This window comes from Chaetodon trifascialis, chromosome 13 (genome assembly GCF_039877785.1).
Source record: "Chaetodon trifascialis isolate fChaTrf1 chromosome 13, fChaTrf1.hap1, whole genome shotgun sequence".
NCBI classification, from domain to species: domain Eukaryota; kingdom Metazoa; phylum Chordata; class Actinopteri; order Chaetodontiformes; family Chaetodontidae; genus Chaetodon; species Chaetodon trifascialis.
The window spans coordinates 13571385-13585604 of NC_092068.1; the positions used below are offsets into that span (position 1 = coordinate 13571385).

Below are 14220 nucleotides of genomic sequence, written 5' to 3' on the forward strand. Positions count from 1 at the left end.
ACATCCCAGCATATTGATTTATTATATGTGTTACGTTATTTCTTGACTCTATTTGGTTTCACTTTGGTGATTTCTTCTTCTTCTACATATTTTTAGACATATCTGCAAGAGCACAGTCAGGATCTAAGAATTTAACTTAATTTCACTTTTAAACTACACTTGTTTACTTTTACTTGAGAAACATTTTACATGCAGGATTTTTTAATTATGAATCTTTGGTGTGATATTGTACCCTTATTTTAGTAAAGGCTCTGAATACTTTATCCACCACTCCCAAATCATTCATAATAAATAGATACGTTTGTTTTTTGTTGTTGTTTGTTTGTTTTTGTATACAGAAGAAATGAAAGCTTTCTACAGATCTGTTTCCTAAACAAATAATGGGGAAAATGTTTTTTTTTTTTTAAGAAGAAAAAAAAAAGTTAGAGCTCACCATGCTTCCTGCACTCGTCCGATCTTCCCATGACTCATTCATCAATTTGCATTCATCCCAGCACATTAAAGTGCAATTAGAGGACGGCAGAGATAGCCTTGATGTCATCTTTTTTTTTGACTGCGTGCATATGTGTCGTTGCAACACACCGGGTCACCTCCTGGCTGTAACTCTCCTGCAGGGCAATGTGCCAGTCTGCGTGTTCCTCCCACTATTTTCCACTGAGCGACAAGGCTGCACATTGTGCTCAGTCCGGCCGGCCAGCCAAGGTTACACAGACGCTTTCTCTCCCCGCCTCAGAAAGGTAGGCTGTTCAGCTGCATCTCTTCAGCCACACGCCACATTTCTCTCCCCATCTAACGCGAGCGGGCGGCTGGGTGACTTCACGGTGAGGCTTTCTGTCTTTTTATTTAAAAAGAAAAGAAAAGAAAATGTTGCAGCGCGCATATGGCGTCTAGCCTGTTTAACCGATGAGTTTGGGTGATGCTGAAGCGGTGACCTCTATAGCGGGGATGCGATCGACAGGATGCGATAAGTTTTTTTTTTTCCCCGACATGATTTTATTAATTCCTCCCAGGAAGTTTCAGTTATGAAATTGAGGGATGATGTAATGAGATAAACGCCGTCATCAGCTCAGCGCGCACATCTTTTAGTTGAGCTGGAGACCGGGCTGCCGTTTGCACACCGTGGGCTACAGTAACGACACAGTGCGGGAAGTGCAGTCTGCGTTACACGTGTGACCCCGATGGAAAATTACTTTCATGCAATATTCTGGAGCAAAGAAGGCAGATTTAGAGCAATGCGTCCACGGATTTGTCGTGCGTTCGCAATACTGCGTGATCACCGTCCGAGCACTAAAGTACTACTTTAAAGACACAGCCAGATGAGTGCTGCGGCGTATTTATTTATTTATTTAACTCCAGGTCTGATCGCTAGCTGTCAGAGCTGAGACAACTTCTTGGTGTTGCTCCAGGTGAAAACTTTTGAATGTTACTGCTGTCTGAGGATTGGCTCTGATTTTGCAATTTTGCATATCTGAATGATATGTGCACAAAATGTTGTTTTAGGAGCATTTGGAAATATAGAAATAATAATAAAACTATACTAAACACTCTATTATGCCAGAATTACTTATTATTTCCATTTCCATTGTCTATCAACACTCATCCAGGCAATGCCAGCAAACTATCTTGCCATACAATGCAAGACAATGATAAAATAGACTTGCACTAACAGTTCGCAGAATGTTGTCAGGCACTGCCATTGTCGGTAGAGTTGGAGTATGGTCTTAGCTTTCAATTTTAGTTTAGTTTTTATTTAAGATATTATTATTTAAGATCCATCTATCTCTACACTGTGGGTGAGCAATACACGTATAATGCTCCATCACAGTATATACCATCTTATATTGCAAATCAATATCTTAATATAGTGAAGTTTATGGCGAAACTGTTGTCTGTTTTTGGTCAATCCAGTGAAATTAAAATAACACGTACAGACAAGTCATCGCATTGATAGGAAAATTACATAAAAATCCAATATGACACTAAAGAAACCCTGCTAATGGATTTGCACCATCGCCTGCGATGGCCTCATGCAACCAGATGTTCTGAAGGTAGAGCTACAAAGTCTTTCATGGTAGACACCTTTGAGTTCTTGTATCTAACATCATATTGCCCAACCCTAACTTTTACAGCATAATAGTTTTTTGGTTAAATCACTATCAGCTGCAGTGATACAACCACTGTGTGAGTCCAGATGATGCATCAGTGTTTTTGGTAAAGCCTGTCCCTCCTTTGGTTGTTTAGCTGTATTTTGCAGCGTTTCGGTCGCAGAGCCTCAGCGACTGGCTGCTAACATGCTCTCCTGTTATATCTCATCATGCTCTGATTAAGGCCTTGCAGATTATCATGTTTTGGTGCAGCCTAAGGCATCTCTGATAATCAGAGCAGGGATGTTACTGTGTTTGACCGGAATAAGCCATATTTTGACAAGTGATTATGGACAAATGTAACAATCAGTAATATAGTATTTGTTGCTTTGGCAACAGCTCACCATAACATGCAGAGTTTGGTAAACTGGGATAAATATTGCAAGATTTTCAGAAATTATTGACTTAACATTTAAGTAATAGGTCTTTACATGGAATCAAAGAATGTACTGAATGCATGTAAACAAAGTCACTGGTGTGTGTCACATTTTTATATCGTATGACCGTATATAAGAGCAGCATGCGGATTGAATTGAGATGCTGTAGCTAAATTTGATAGATCTGCTCACATTTCTGTCTGTCCAATTTGTCCAAGTCCAAGGTTATTTGTCAAAATCAGATGTAGTTAGCATATTATCTTTAATTCTGTTCAGTAAAGTGCTAGAGGCCAATGCACAGAGGTGCACATAGCTCTCTGCACATTTATAGTATTAGAGACACAGTATCTCACAGCTGAAGGAGGGATTGTGAAAGGACGACACACACAGAGCAGGTTAGAGTACATACTTTTTCTTGTGTTATGTCTCCAGCTGTAGACGCAGGTGTACAGACTGTCCAATGGTGCAGCAGGCTGTGACGTAATCGCACTGAATTGAACGTATAGCTTGGAAGCACATCAGTGGAAACAAGGAACACAGACATACTGCAATGTCTGTGGCTGCTAGGAGGCATTTTCTGCAAGCCTGAAGTGATACAGCAGGGTCTAGCAAACAATGTAAAGGTCTGCAGGATTGTGCAAACGCCTCTGGAGTGATAATGAATAAAGAGTGTGTCTCTGAGAGTTATCAGGTTCACATTTAGAAAATCAGCCGCAGGGATCTGTACAGCTTTTGCTCGGCAGTCTCAGAAATCTTGTCGACTCTGAGATTTAAAAACCAGACTGTTTTTTTGTTGTATGGAGGATGGTTGTTGCAGAGTTGAGGGGCTTTGTGTGAGAAATCTCCATGAGTACTATTACAAACTACTATTATTGGGAGGGTAAGCAGAAGTGCCTTTTGACTAAACCCTGACAACAGTTGTTTAAATAAGTGCTGGATACACCAACCATGTATTTTAAACACAAAGGACAAAAAAAGGCACCATCACAATTTGACAGCTTTGCAAGAGAACATGCACAAACATGTAGTTTTGTTCAAGTAAATGTAGCAGCACTGCCTGGGCCAGACAAGATTCTGCATTTATTAAAACCTGGAACACATTGTCGGTAATAAATTTGCACGTTCTGACACCCTCATTACCTTCAACCATCTAAAAGCCAGAGAATCACTCTGAGCCCGTCGTACCTGAATAGAGATGTGGTTATCATCTGCACACACTGCCCTCCTGGCTTCTTGTTTTACGTCTTAGCATGGCCACATTTGATCTGTCGTTTGAAACCACAAGGATGTGAGGGATCAGTTATTGGGACATTGGACGTATTTGAGAGCACAGGTGGACAATTTGGTGCACAAAGAGACAAAAACACAGACAAGTGTAAAGATAGTTACACGAGTCAATTACTACAGTATTGACTGACTAGCATCAGTGCTCAGAAAACTTCAGCGCTAATCAGTGTTTCTATACAAAGAAATGGGTCAAATTACCATATGTAATGTAAAATATGCCACAAACCTACAGACACGAATTACCCCATGCTGCTGTACCTCTCAGCTCTATTGAGCGTTTTAGCATCTTTCAGCTCACTGTTTTGGATTTACAGTCCAAGCCTTCAGTTATTCTCACCGCTCTCATCAGCGTTGTTACTCTCCGCTCTTTTCAAAGCTCAGACAAACTCACTGTACATTCCATGACAAATTTAAAGATCAGTGGATCATTTAGCAGCTAAACAGTCAGCTATTTCCCTCGGGAGTTGGTTGAGACCAAAACAGAGCTAAAAGGAGAGTGAATATTGGACTTCCGTCAATCATCTATGTGATGTTGAGCGTTGCTGTGGTGTCCTGCCCTGTAGGCATGTAAAGGATGTGAATTAGTTTTCATTATATGTTCTGCTTTCAGGTGACAAATGGAGACCTTCAATCATAAACTGAACACTTATATAGAGTCATGGATGGGTCCAAGAGGTATGTCAAATTTATACTGACGTCTCAGTAGCTGATGTAAAATGTGTGGCTCTTGTCTTCTTTAATGTGTTTTCTTCCAAAATGTTGAGAATTTTGTAATTACTGCTAAAGTTCAGCATAGCACTACAGTTAAGAGAGAGAAGAGAAGGTAAACATTACCTTAAACCTTTGACTTTACACAAGACTTTACACAAGAAGGTTGCTGGGGTTTTTCACCTTGCTGTTAACCTGTCTAGGTGTTGAGCAAACAGTCCTTGGTGTGCACTGCCACTGCTTTTCACTTCAGTTCAAGTTCAGCTGCTCTTAGCAATGAGACCACCATATCAGCCTCCTCTTGATCTACAGTCATGATAAAAACTGGCCTATTTACCTCCAAATTTCAGATCAGCGGGTACAGGGATGGCTACTGCTGGACAACTACCCACCAACCTTTGCACTCACAGTCATATACCTTCTGATCGTATGGATGGGGCCCAAGTACATGAAACACAGGCAGCCGTACTCCTGCAGAGGCCTCCTGGTGCTCTACAATCTGGGCCTCACACTCTTGTCCTTCTACATGTTCTATGAGGTAAACAGACTGCTCGGCACTGAGAGATGTGTTGAAGTAGGGCAAAGCGATGACTGCACCGTCACACTACAGACAGATTATAAAAGAACAGTGAGGAACCCGACCTGAGCCACAGCTGCACACTCACTCAGAACTGAGTGTGTGAATATGACCAGACATTATTACATTAATGATATTATGGAGCAGTAATCGTTATTCCGGGGGGTCATGTGCCTCACTCGATGTTTTAAGTGACATAAGATATATACCTCTCTCATATCTTTTTTGGTAAATATGAAGCTAAAGCTATGTTAGCTTACCTTAGCATGAATAAAAAAACCTTTTTTCAGTTTTCTTCCCACTAAACTAAGCTAACCAGCTGGTGGCTTTACCTACATATTTAATGTACAAACATCAGTCTGTTACTTTAATCATATCAAAGTCAGGCAACAGTTAGCTTATCTTAGCATACCAACTGGAAGCATTGGGAAACAGCTAGCCTAAAGTTCACTACAGCACAATATGTCATTTATCTCATTTAAACGGCAAGTTGTAGTTTTATTTTTTTAGCTGTTTTGCTAAACTCTTTATACTAGGCTAAGCTAACATAGCTGTAGGTTTACATTTAGTGGACAAGTATGAGAGTGGTATCAATCTTCTCATTTAACTCTCAGCAAGAAAACAAACTCATTCACAAAAAATGTTTAAGTATTTCTTTGACACTTGACTCTGATTAGACACGGGCCTGTGGCTACTGGCGTCTCTCACTGAAAGCTACCATGAGAGACAGTGCTATCAGGGAGTGGGAGGGACACAGCTGGATGCTGACAGGCTCATTGTTTCAGCCGTCAAATCCCTCATATGCCCTCACAGACATCAGCACAGCCCCCCATTGTTTGCCGAAAAACGGCTTTTATAAACAGCCGACCAAATATCTGAAATTGATAGAGGCACTGATGAAACAGACATGAAATTGCCTTCAGTGGCAGAGTCTGAATGGCATTTGCTGTTATAGCAGTGCCCAGACTTCTCTTATCGTAATGATCACTTCTGTTGTTTTGTGTCCATGTGAACATGAGGAACTGAGAGTTTTTGTCCACGTGAGGGTCTAAAGCATGTGTACTCTCCTCCTCCTCATCGAGCAGCTAGAACTAGTTTCTTGTCTGTCTACCTGCCTGCCTGCCTGTCTGTCTGTCTGTCTGTCTCTCTGTCTGTCTGCCTGCCTGCCTGTCTGCCTGCCTGCCTGTCTGTCTGTCTCTCTGTCTGTCTGCCTGCCTGCCTGTCTGTCTGTCTCTCTGTCTGTCTGCCTGCCTGTCTGTCTGCCTGCCTGCCTGCCTGCCTGCCTGCCTGCCTGCCTGCCTGCCTGCCTGTCTGTCTGCCTGCCTGCCTGCCTGCCTGCCTGCCTGCCTGCCTGCCTGCCTGCCTGTCTGTCTGTCTGTCTGTCTGTCTGTCTGTCTGTCTGTCTGTCTGTCTGCATTGCGTAAGGCCGCAGTGGACTGTTGGCTGTGAGATTCATTAAACCCTGTACTGTGACAGTGCCCCAGCCATGGGGTGAACTTTTGGCGGTCCAAAATCAATGCCACCTGATGTGAATCAAAGTGCAGGGCAGTTTTGTTCTTGTCAACTTTCCAGGGAACAGAGGTTCATCACATAACGACTGAGATTAAAACTGATTGCAATTCTTTATGTTTATTTACGAGGTTCAAAGAAAGACTCGAGGAAGTTAGAGGGGGGGATAACATCTGTCCACACATGATAAAATATCCAGCGTTTAAAGACCAAGCTGCACTTCATTCTGTTTCTTGGCTCAGAGGTTAGTTAGTGAAGCCTTTTTACAGCAGCAGACAGAGACAGCAGATATTGATTGGTGAATCAGCATGTGTGTTTGGATATTTATTCTTCAAAGAAATGCTGATTTTACACATGCAGACTGGTTTACTTGTCACAGGGAGTACTCAACCTATGAACACTGTTGAATAATGTCTTTATGGCTTTGTGGTCAAGTGTGAAAAGATAACCCTGATAATGTCAGCTTCTTGCAGACATGGCATGTGTGATCTAATGTTGTGTCTAATTTCTAATCATATGTTCTGTCCAGTTTGTTTAATGTTGTTCTGTTTGTCTATTTAAAATGTGAAGAGACTGCAGATCAAAAGTAGTTTTAAGCTAACTTTAGTACAATACATCAAGTAGTAAAATGTATGTTTAATATTGTACATGGTCTCATACAAATAAAAGGAATAAATCCATTCATTCAGTTGCTTTATGGACCCATACTAGGGACTAAAAGTCAGAATATCTCTGCCTCTGTTACATACATTTTAGCCATTATGTTTAACCCTGTCACTATGGAAGCACAATAATAAATAACTGCAGTTTATATGCAGAACAAAAGGCAATATGTATAGTCACTGCACAAGTATGCAGTAACTTTTACTTAATACTTACTTAAGTATTTCAAATAGGGACTCTTGTATTTGCATTTTGCACTTTTCTTAATCTCCATATGTGTAAAAATGCTTTAAAATCATTAAATGAATTCACCTCTGTGATAAAATCATGCTCTAAAATGACCTTTATATATAGCAACGTCGACTGTATTGCAGTGGCAGAGTGAGCTTGTAATGTTTTTGCTTTTAATTAGATGAAATATTTAGAAACCAACATCAGCAGCTCAAGATCAATCAGATACAGGGTGGGACTAAATCTGGTCATTTGGTCTGTCTGTGCATGTGTTTATTACTTGTCAGGAAAGTCACATTTTTGCAACGTCATATCTTTTGTGTTTAACGTTGCATTTGTGCATTGCAGTGTCTGAGTGTGTAGCTTATGTATTCAGGGATTTAGTGAAATATGCATTCATCATTAATCTTAATGGCCTTGTCCTCAGCTTGTTACTGCTGTGTGGCATGGTGGCTACAACTTCTACTGCCAGGACACTCGGAGTGCACAGGAAGCGGATAATAAGGTGAGGTCAGATTTACATGACACACTCTTTTTGTTTTTTTTGCTGGTGATTTTATTCTCATTTTGATTTCCCATGTTGTTTCTTGTCATAATAAACAGTACTGTAAAGGTATAAATACTAGTTACTGTATGGCAGCTAGAACTGAATATTAAGCATTAAGTGTGTTTTCTCTTTTAAATCTCCTGCTCTGATTTCTCTGGGCGAGTACCTGTAAATCCCAACAGATAAGCTGCAGAAACAGGGAGTCAATTTAATCTGGCTCATGTCATCATGATGACTCCTCAATGTCCCTACTGAGCGGTGCAGTGGAGGTGAAAACAAGGCTCATGGTGAACTGTGTACAGCTTTGCAGTTTAGCAGCATCACATAAAAAGTTTTATCACTGCTTTATGATTCCTCCTGATCTTTTCAACGACCTTTGGAACAGATAGCTGCTGATCCACCAGTACAATAAACAGTGAGTTTTGAAGGAACGTTTACACTGTCATTTTTTGTCCTTATTGTTTCCTCACAGATCATAAATGTCCTGTGGTGGTACTACTTTTCCAAGCTCATTGAGTTCATGGACACCTTTTTCTTCATTCTACGGAAGAATAATCACCAGGTCACCTTCCTTCACATCTACCACCACGCTAGCATGCTGAATATCTGGTGGTTCGTTATGAACTGGGTACCTTGTGGCCATTGTGAGTGTTTCAACAAAACGTCATCCTCCAGTGACTCAGGTCTTTCCAGCAACGTTTACTGTTCAGTGAGCTAAATAATTCAGCTGCTCTCGTGTCAAAGCCATTAGCCCTAAAAACAGCCTGTTTTCACTGCAAAGCCTCGAAGGACAAAAAGTGACACTGTGTACAGCAGTCTGCCAGTTATGAAGTTGTCAATTTTCTTACTCCTCAAAATCTTGTGTGTGTGCCTTTTAACTATTGATTTAAATATAATGTGACATTTCTGATCTATAAACATGTTTAATTATTTATTAGATGTTCACTTTTATTTCTGTATTACTTTACTGTTCTATTGATTTTACTTGAACTACATAGTAATTGTTCCAAACAGAGCAGACCAACATTTCAAACGTTTGTTATTCCCTGTGTGATCATTGCACTCCTGATTGCCAGTCTCTTACCATTCACTCAGTTATTGCTCACTGTAGATGAATAACTTCCTGTGTCTCTCTTCTGTGTCTTGCCAGCGTACTTTGGTGCTTCCCTTAACAGCTTCATCCACGTTGTGATGTATTCTTACTACGGCCTCTCAGCCATCCCAGCCATGCGGCCATACCTTTGGTGGAAGAAGTACATTACACAGTTACAGCTGGTGGGTTCGTCCTGCGGTTTCTTAGCTTAAGTCAATACCACAGTGTAATGAAATACTCCACTGCAAGTATAAATCCAGCATTGAAAAGCTTACTTAAGTACATTTTGGAAAGTATCAAAAGAAAACGTACACGTTATGCAAAGATACTGTATATTGTATCGTAGGATTATTATTACCGATGCAGTATTGTTTTAATGTTGTAGTTGGTTGAGGCAAATTTTTAACTAATCTGTATACCGTTGGGACCTATATTATGCTCATTTTCAGGTTCACACTGGTATTTACATGCTTTGATATTAGAAAAATGTATTATTGGTCTCATACTGTCAAATGCTGCAGCACCTCCATTCACCCTCTGTCTGAAACACATCATTTGAGTACCTTTCTCTGTAAGGCCCCCCTCCCAAAAAGCCCAGTCTGCTCTCATTGGTCGGCTCTCAGGCTTGATCTGGCATGTTTTTACAACCACACCATGCCAGGGGTGTGGCTGGGGGGGGGGGGGGGGGGGGGGTGACTGTGACTGTGTAGTTGTTACATCACAACCCGAAGGAGGTCCTGATGGCTCGTTTAAAGGCACAGTTTCTGAATATGAGCTGTGAGCGTTTGTCAGAGGATTTTGATACTTTCAGTATTTACATAGCACCTAGACCTGCTTTATAATCAAAAAAGATATGGAAAAGTACTTTCAGTCTTTGGATTATATGTAATGATTGTTATACCGACGTTGTACTGTGAAGCTAATGTTGCTGTTTACATGTTGAAAGTGTTCTTGGACTGTTTTCTCCAGCACCCTATTTAGCTTAAACACAGCGCGACCGCTTTTACTGTCCATAAGATATTTCATGCTCTGGATCAATATCGTTTCTATAAGCTCTCTGGGTCACCTTCTCACCTGTGTCTGCATGCGCGCGTGTGTGTGTGTGTGTGTGTGTGTGTGTGTGTGTGTGTGTGTGTGTGTGTGTGTGTGTGTGTGTCATGTTTCCTCCACAGCTCCAGTTCTTTATGACCATGTCCCAGACAATATGTGCTGTCGTATGGCCATGTGGCTTCCCCATGGGATGGCTGTACTTCCAAATAGGTTACATGGTCACGCTCATTTTCCTGTTCTCAAACTTCTACATTCAGGTCAGTTGTTTTTCCATTTTAAACTGTTAATGAAGGAGTTTAAAGGATAAGTCTGGTGATATTTTGTTATTATCAGTAAATCAAATGAAAAGGCCAAAGTTATTTGCCTTGATATAGACAAAAACAAAAAGCTAAATTTGGTCAACTAGTTCAGTTGCCAGTGCTGTTGCATTTTGCCTGCAGCATGTCCATTAATGGAGTTTTGAGGATGATACCGATATCAGTATTAGACAGCTTCAGATAATATCATACCAATATACTGACCAAGCCCTGTTCACCAGGCCACTTTCCAGAAGAAAAATTAACTTCTGAGTACTTTCTGGTGCATAAACCACATGATGGAGACACTGTTTATGAATTACTTGGAGCGTACTGTCTCACTTTCTAAATAGACATTTGTGTTTCAGTAATTACATTTAACCTGTTAAACTTATTGAATTTGCATCCATAAAATCATGTGTTCTCTCTGCCTCTGTTTTTTCTTACATAAGACTTACAAGAAGCACAGTTCTTCTCTAAGGAAGGAGCACCAGAACGGCTCTCCTGCAACAACAAACGGGCATGCAAATGGAACGCCGTCTATGGAGCGCACTGCACACAAGAAACTGAGGGTGGATTGACATTTGAGAAACCGTCACTCAATTTTCACTGTAGCGCGTTAGCTGATGCTGCTAGAAGGTATATGTGTCTTCTTATCTAGAATAGTCTTGCACTTGAGATGAAAATAAGCCATAGCCACATATATCCAGAGACTTCCCGTGTGTTTAGACACATTCTGACTCATGGTCAGGAATGATTCAGTTAAAATATTTAAAGGACAAGTGCATTGTAGTATGGTTGACACTGCACAATATTGCCCACCCCCAACCCTCTAGTGGAAGTAATTCACTGCAAAGCAAAAATTGCTCTCTTGCTGCCAGCAAACAAACACATTTTGACTCATTCAGAGATGCTTTACACACAGAAGGTCCAAAGATGAAAGCTCCAGCCAACGTGTTAGCAGCTGAAGCTTTCATCACACTCAAGGACAATTAAAATAACACAGTGCTTACTATGGTCCTTAATGTGTAACTAGAGCGAACATTGTGTCTTGCTTAATCTCACTCTTGCCTGTGCTGTTGCATAATCCTAAAATTTGCCCTAGTTAACATGGAGTGCATTTTTATTGGCAGGTTGTAACAGCAGAAGTTGCATTTTTTGCTATATTTGCAGAGCAGGGTTTCCAATTTGGAATATTTAGCCATGTAACAAAGTATAACCAAAGCATAGTGGGCTCCATATGCTAGGACTCATGTTTAAAAGAGTTTCAGACACAATGTTAGAGGGCAGTTTGTTTTACAAGCACATTTTAAACATTTTAAACATCCCCCGTGTTACAAAAAGATTTTTTTTTTCCTATCACACTGTGTTATATCCACTGTAGCTTTATCCAGTCAATATAAATAGAACTTGAATTCATTCATTCATATGAATTAAATAAGGCGAAGCCCATTAGGTCTGCAGTGCAGCTGCTTATTGGTAATATTTAGGTATCAAATTGATCAAGTGAATACAATCATCTGCATAACTAAGTGCTAAATGCTCAGATATGATATATACCGATAAACTTTACTATATAGTCAAGAATTAAAGCTCATGATCGATCCTGGAAGCAGCAGTTAGAAAAACAATCTCGCTACAAAGTCCATTTAGTTGATTATCTGGAGCTTTTGTCAAATGATCCTCCTCAACACATGGATTCTGTCCAGTTGTCCTGGGAAGTCTTGAAAATGCTCAGAAAAATTCGTGGCAACCTGGTAAAGCACATCTGCCGAGGAAGGTCATGTGAAAAGCTCCAGAAAAGCTAGTGCCTTCTGGACCAGTTGATTTGGTTTCTTATGCAGCATTCTTCGTCTTTTCAGTGTGTTATCACCAGATTCATGTTGGTCCGGTTCAGACTAATATGTGTCAAACTTCCTGTTAAAATCCTGTGCCTGACTCTTCATGTTTCATTCTTTTTATTTTAATATCAAATGTCCTAAACTATCATTCCTAACTCAACTTAACGCAATAGGGATGATTATTTCAGGGTAATATGCTTGTTTGCTTTCTTGCTGAGAGTTAGATGAGAAGATCAATGTGACTCTTCGAGTGGAGTAGTATCAATCTTATCTAATTGAGCAAGAAAACAAACCAGCATATTTTCTACTCCTTAGACATTTCCCCCCAAAATTAATTAGTCATTACGCGACAATGAATTGTTTGTTAGAAGCGAGCTTGTAGTGATTATTCCTTCATGTTCCTTATGTTCGCGTTACTTTCTGTAAAACATTTCATGAGCACATTAAATGCTGGTATATACCGTAAAATAAAAGTACAAGGGCATATGAATTATGTACTCTGTAAACCTGACACCCGTGCTGTGGTGCACAGCTGCGCTGCTCTACCATGCTGACTCAATTAAATGAGGTGCTGTATGGCCTTAACCACTGAATGAGCATGACATGTTACTCAATTGTATAGGTGACCTACATTCACGTCCGCTGCATCAGAAATTACTGTTAACGCCTGAATAATACATACAGGCCACATTCGCTCTGCATGATGAGTCTGATCCATACATGTCTGCCAATTAACACAAAATCTGTGGAACATGCATGACAGATATCTACTCAGAAACTGAATTCTAGTGTGTTTGTTTGTTGTTTTAATTTCCAGCTGCAAGCCATCCCTGTTACAGTTTCTCCTTCAGACAGGGTGATAGTGCTGCAGGTGACGGGGTTATATATTTAATTAAGGGCAGGATTAGCATTAAAACAGGCCTACTCCCCAGTTACTAAAGGGCAAGGACGCATAAGGTATGTAATGAGATATTACATACATTTTATAAACTCTTAAAATAAATAGATATATTTTCTGAAAATCGGGGTGAATCTGGGTTAACATGTTGTGACTCATGCTTTCCTCGCTGTAACACATTAAAAACAAACAGATTGTAATCATACTTGTTTTTTCGAACCGTTGTTTTCCTTCCTTGAAAATGATGTAAATGCTGCACTGTTCACTGAGCCTTGTAATTATTTTCAGTATCAATTCTCTCTGCTTGATGGTTTGTGAAAATACTTATTGGCCAATTGACGCCATAGCAGTCTGTCTGTTGGTTTGGTTCTGATTAGCAAATGTTTGAATGCTAACATGCTAAACTAAGATGGTGAACATGCTAAACATTAGCATGCTGAGCTCAAAGCACTGCACAAAGTGGCTCTAAAAAATATGTATAGAATTGCAACTAGAAGTAATAGAGAATAATTAAGGGAAGCTTTTTGAATTAAAGTATATCATCAACATTTGAGGTTTGCAAAAATGCATCCCTAAAGACTCTGAGGTGAATAAATGATAAACCTTCACCTCATTGTCGAAAATCTATCGTGTGTATTACTCTACAACAATTAATTCATGTATGGTAAAATTAAGCTATGTACATGTTAACATGGATCAGGATGGAAAAACATTTCTAAAGCTCATTCCCACTGGTCCAGTCAGCATCATCGTCGACTGATGGTGGAAATGCTTTGGCCGATAGACTGGCAGGTAAAATACTGGCAGGATTTTTTTATTCTAGCATCAGTTAAAATGACACATACTGTAAATTCCTGCCTCGGTCCATCAATAAGTGCCCACTCTTGGTGGATTTGGGTGTTTTCAGCGAACCTGTTTGGCTTCAGAGGGAAGAGGAAGGGGTCAAACCCTGCAAAGCTTTCTCAGTTACACGCGAACTGTCTCTAAAGTTCTTCTGTT

The 14220-nt window shown here is 40.2% G+C and overlaps 1 protein-coding gene across 2 annotated transcripts; it reads left to right on the top strand.

Annotated features, from left to right (window-relative positions):
- The first annotated feature begins 668 nt into the window (after window positions 1–668).
- Window positions 669–13828, top strand: elovl5 (ELOVL fatty acid elongase 5). Of its 2 annotated transcripts, none has more exons than XM_070976891.1 (8): window positions 669–737; window positions 4419–4483; window positions 4867–5054; window positions 7924–8001; window positions 8516–8687; window positions 9194–9318; window positions 10309–10443; window positions 10935–13483. In XM_070976891.1, the coding sequence occupies exons 2-8, from the start codon at window positions 4426–4428 to the stop codon at window positions 11061–11063; spliced, it is 885 nt and encodes a 294-aa protein (XP_070832992.1). In that variant the 5' UTR covers window positions 669–737; window positions 4419–4425; the 3' UTR covers window positions 11064–13483. The 2 variants fall into 2 exon arrangements, with proteins under 2 accessions (XP_070832992.1, XP_070832993.1); XM_070976892.1 differs by having other exon boundaries at window positions 683–821; window positions 10935–13828.
- Window positions 13829–14220: the final 392 nt, after the last annotated feature.

Coding starts and splice junctions, on each gene's coding strand:
- elovl5 (XM_070976891.1), top strand. CDS start 4,426: ATGGAGACCTTCAATCATAAACTGAACACTTATATAGAGTCATGGATG. Junction 8,002..8,515: donor CACAGGAAGCGGATAATAAG/GTGAGGTCAGAT, acceptor GTTTCCTCACAG/ATCATAAATGTCCTGTGGTG. Junction 9,319..10,308: donor ACATTACACAGTTACAGCTG/GTGGGTTCGTCC, acceptor TTTCCTCCACAG/CTCCAGTTCTTTATGACCAT.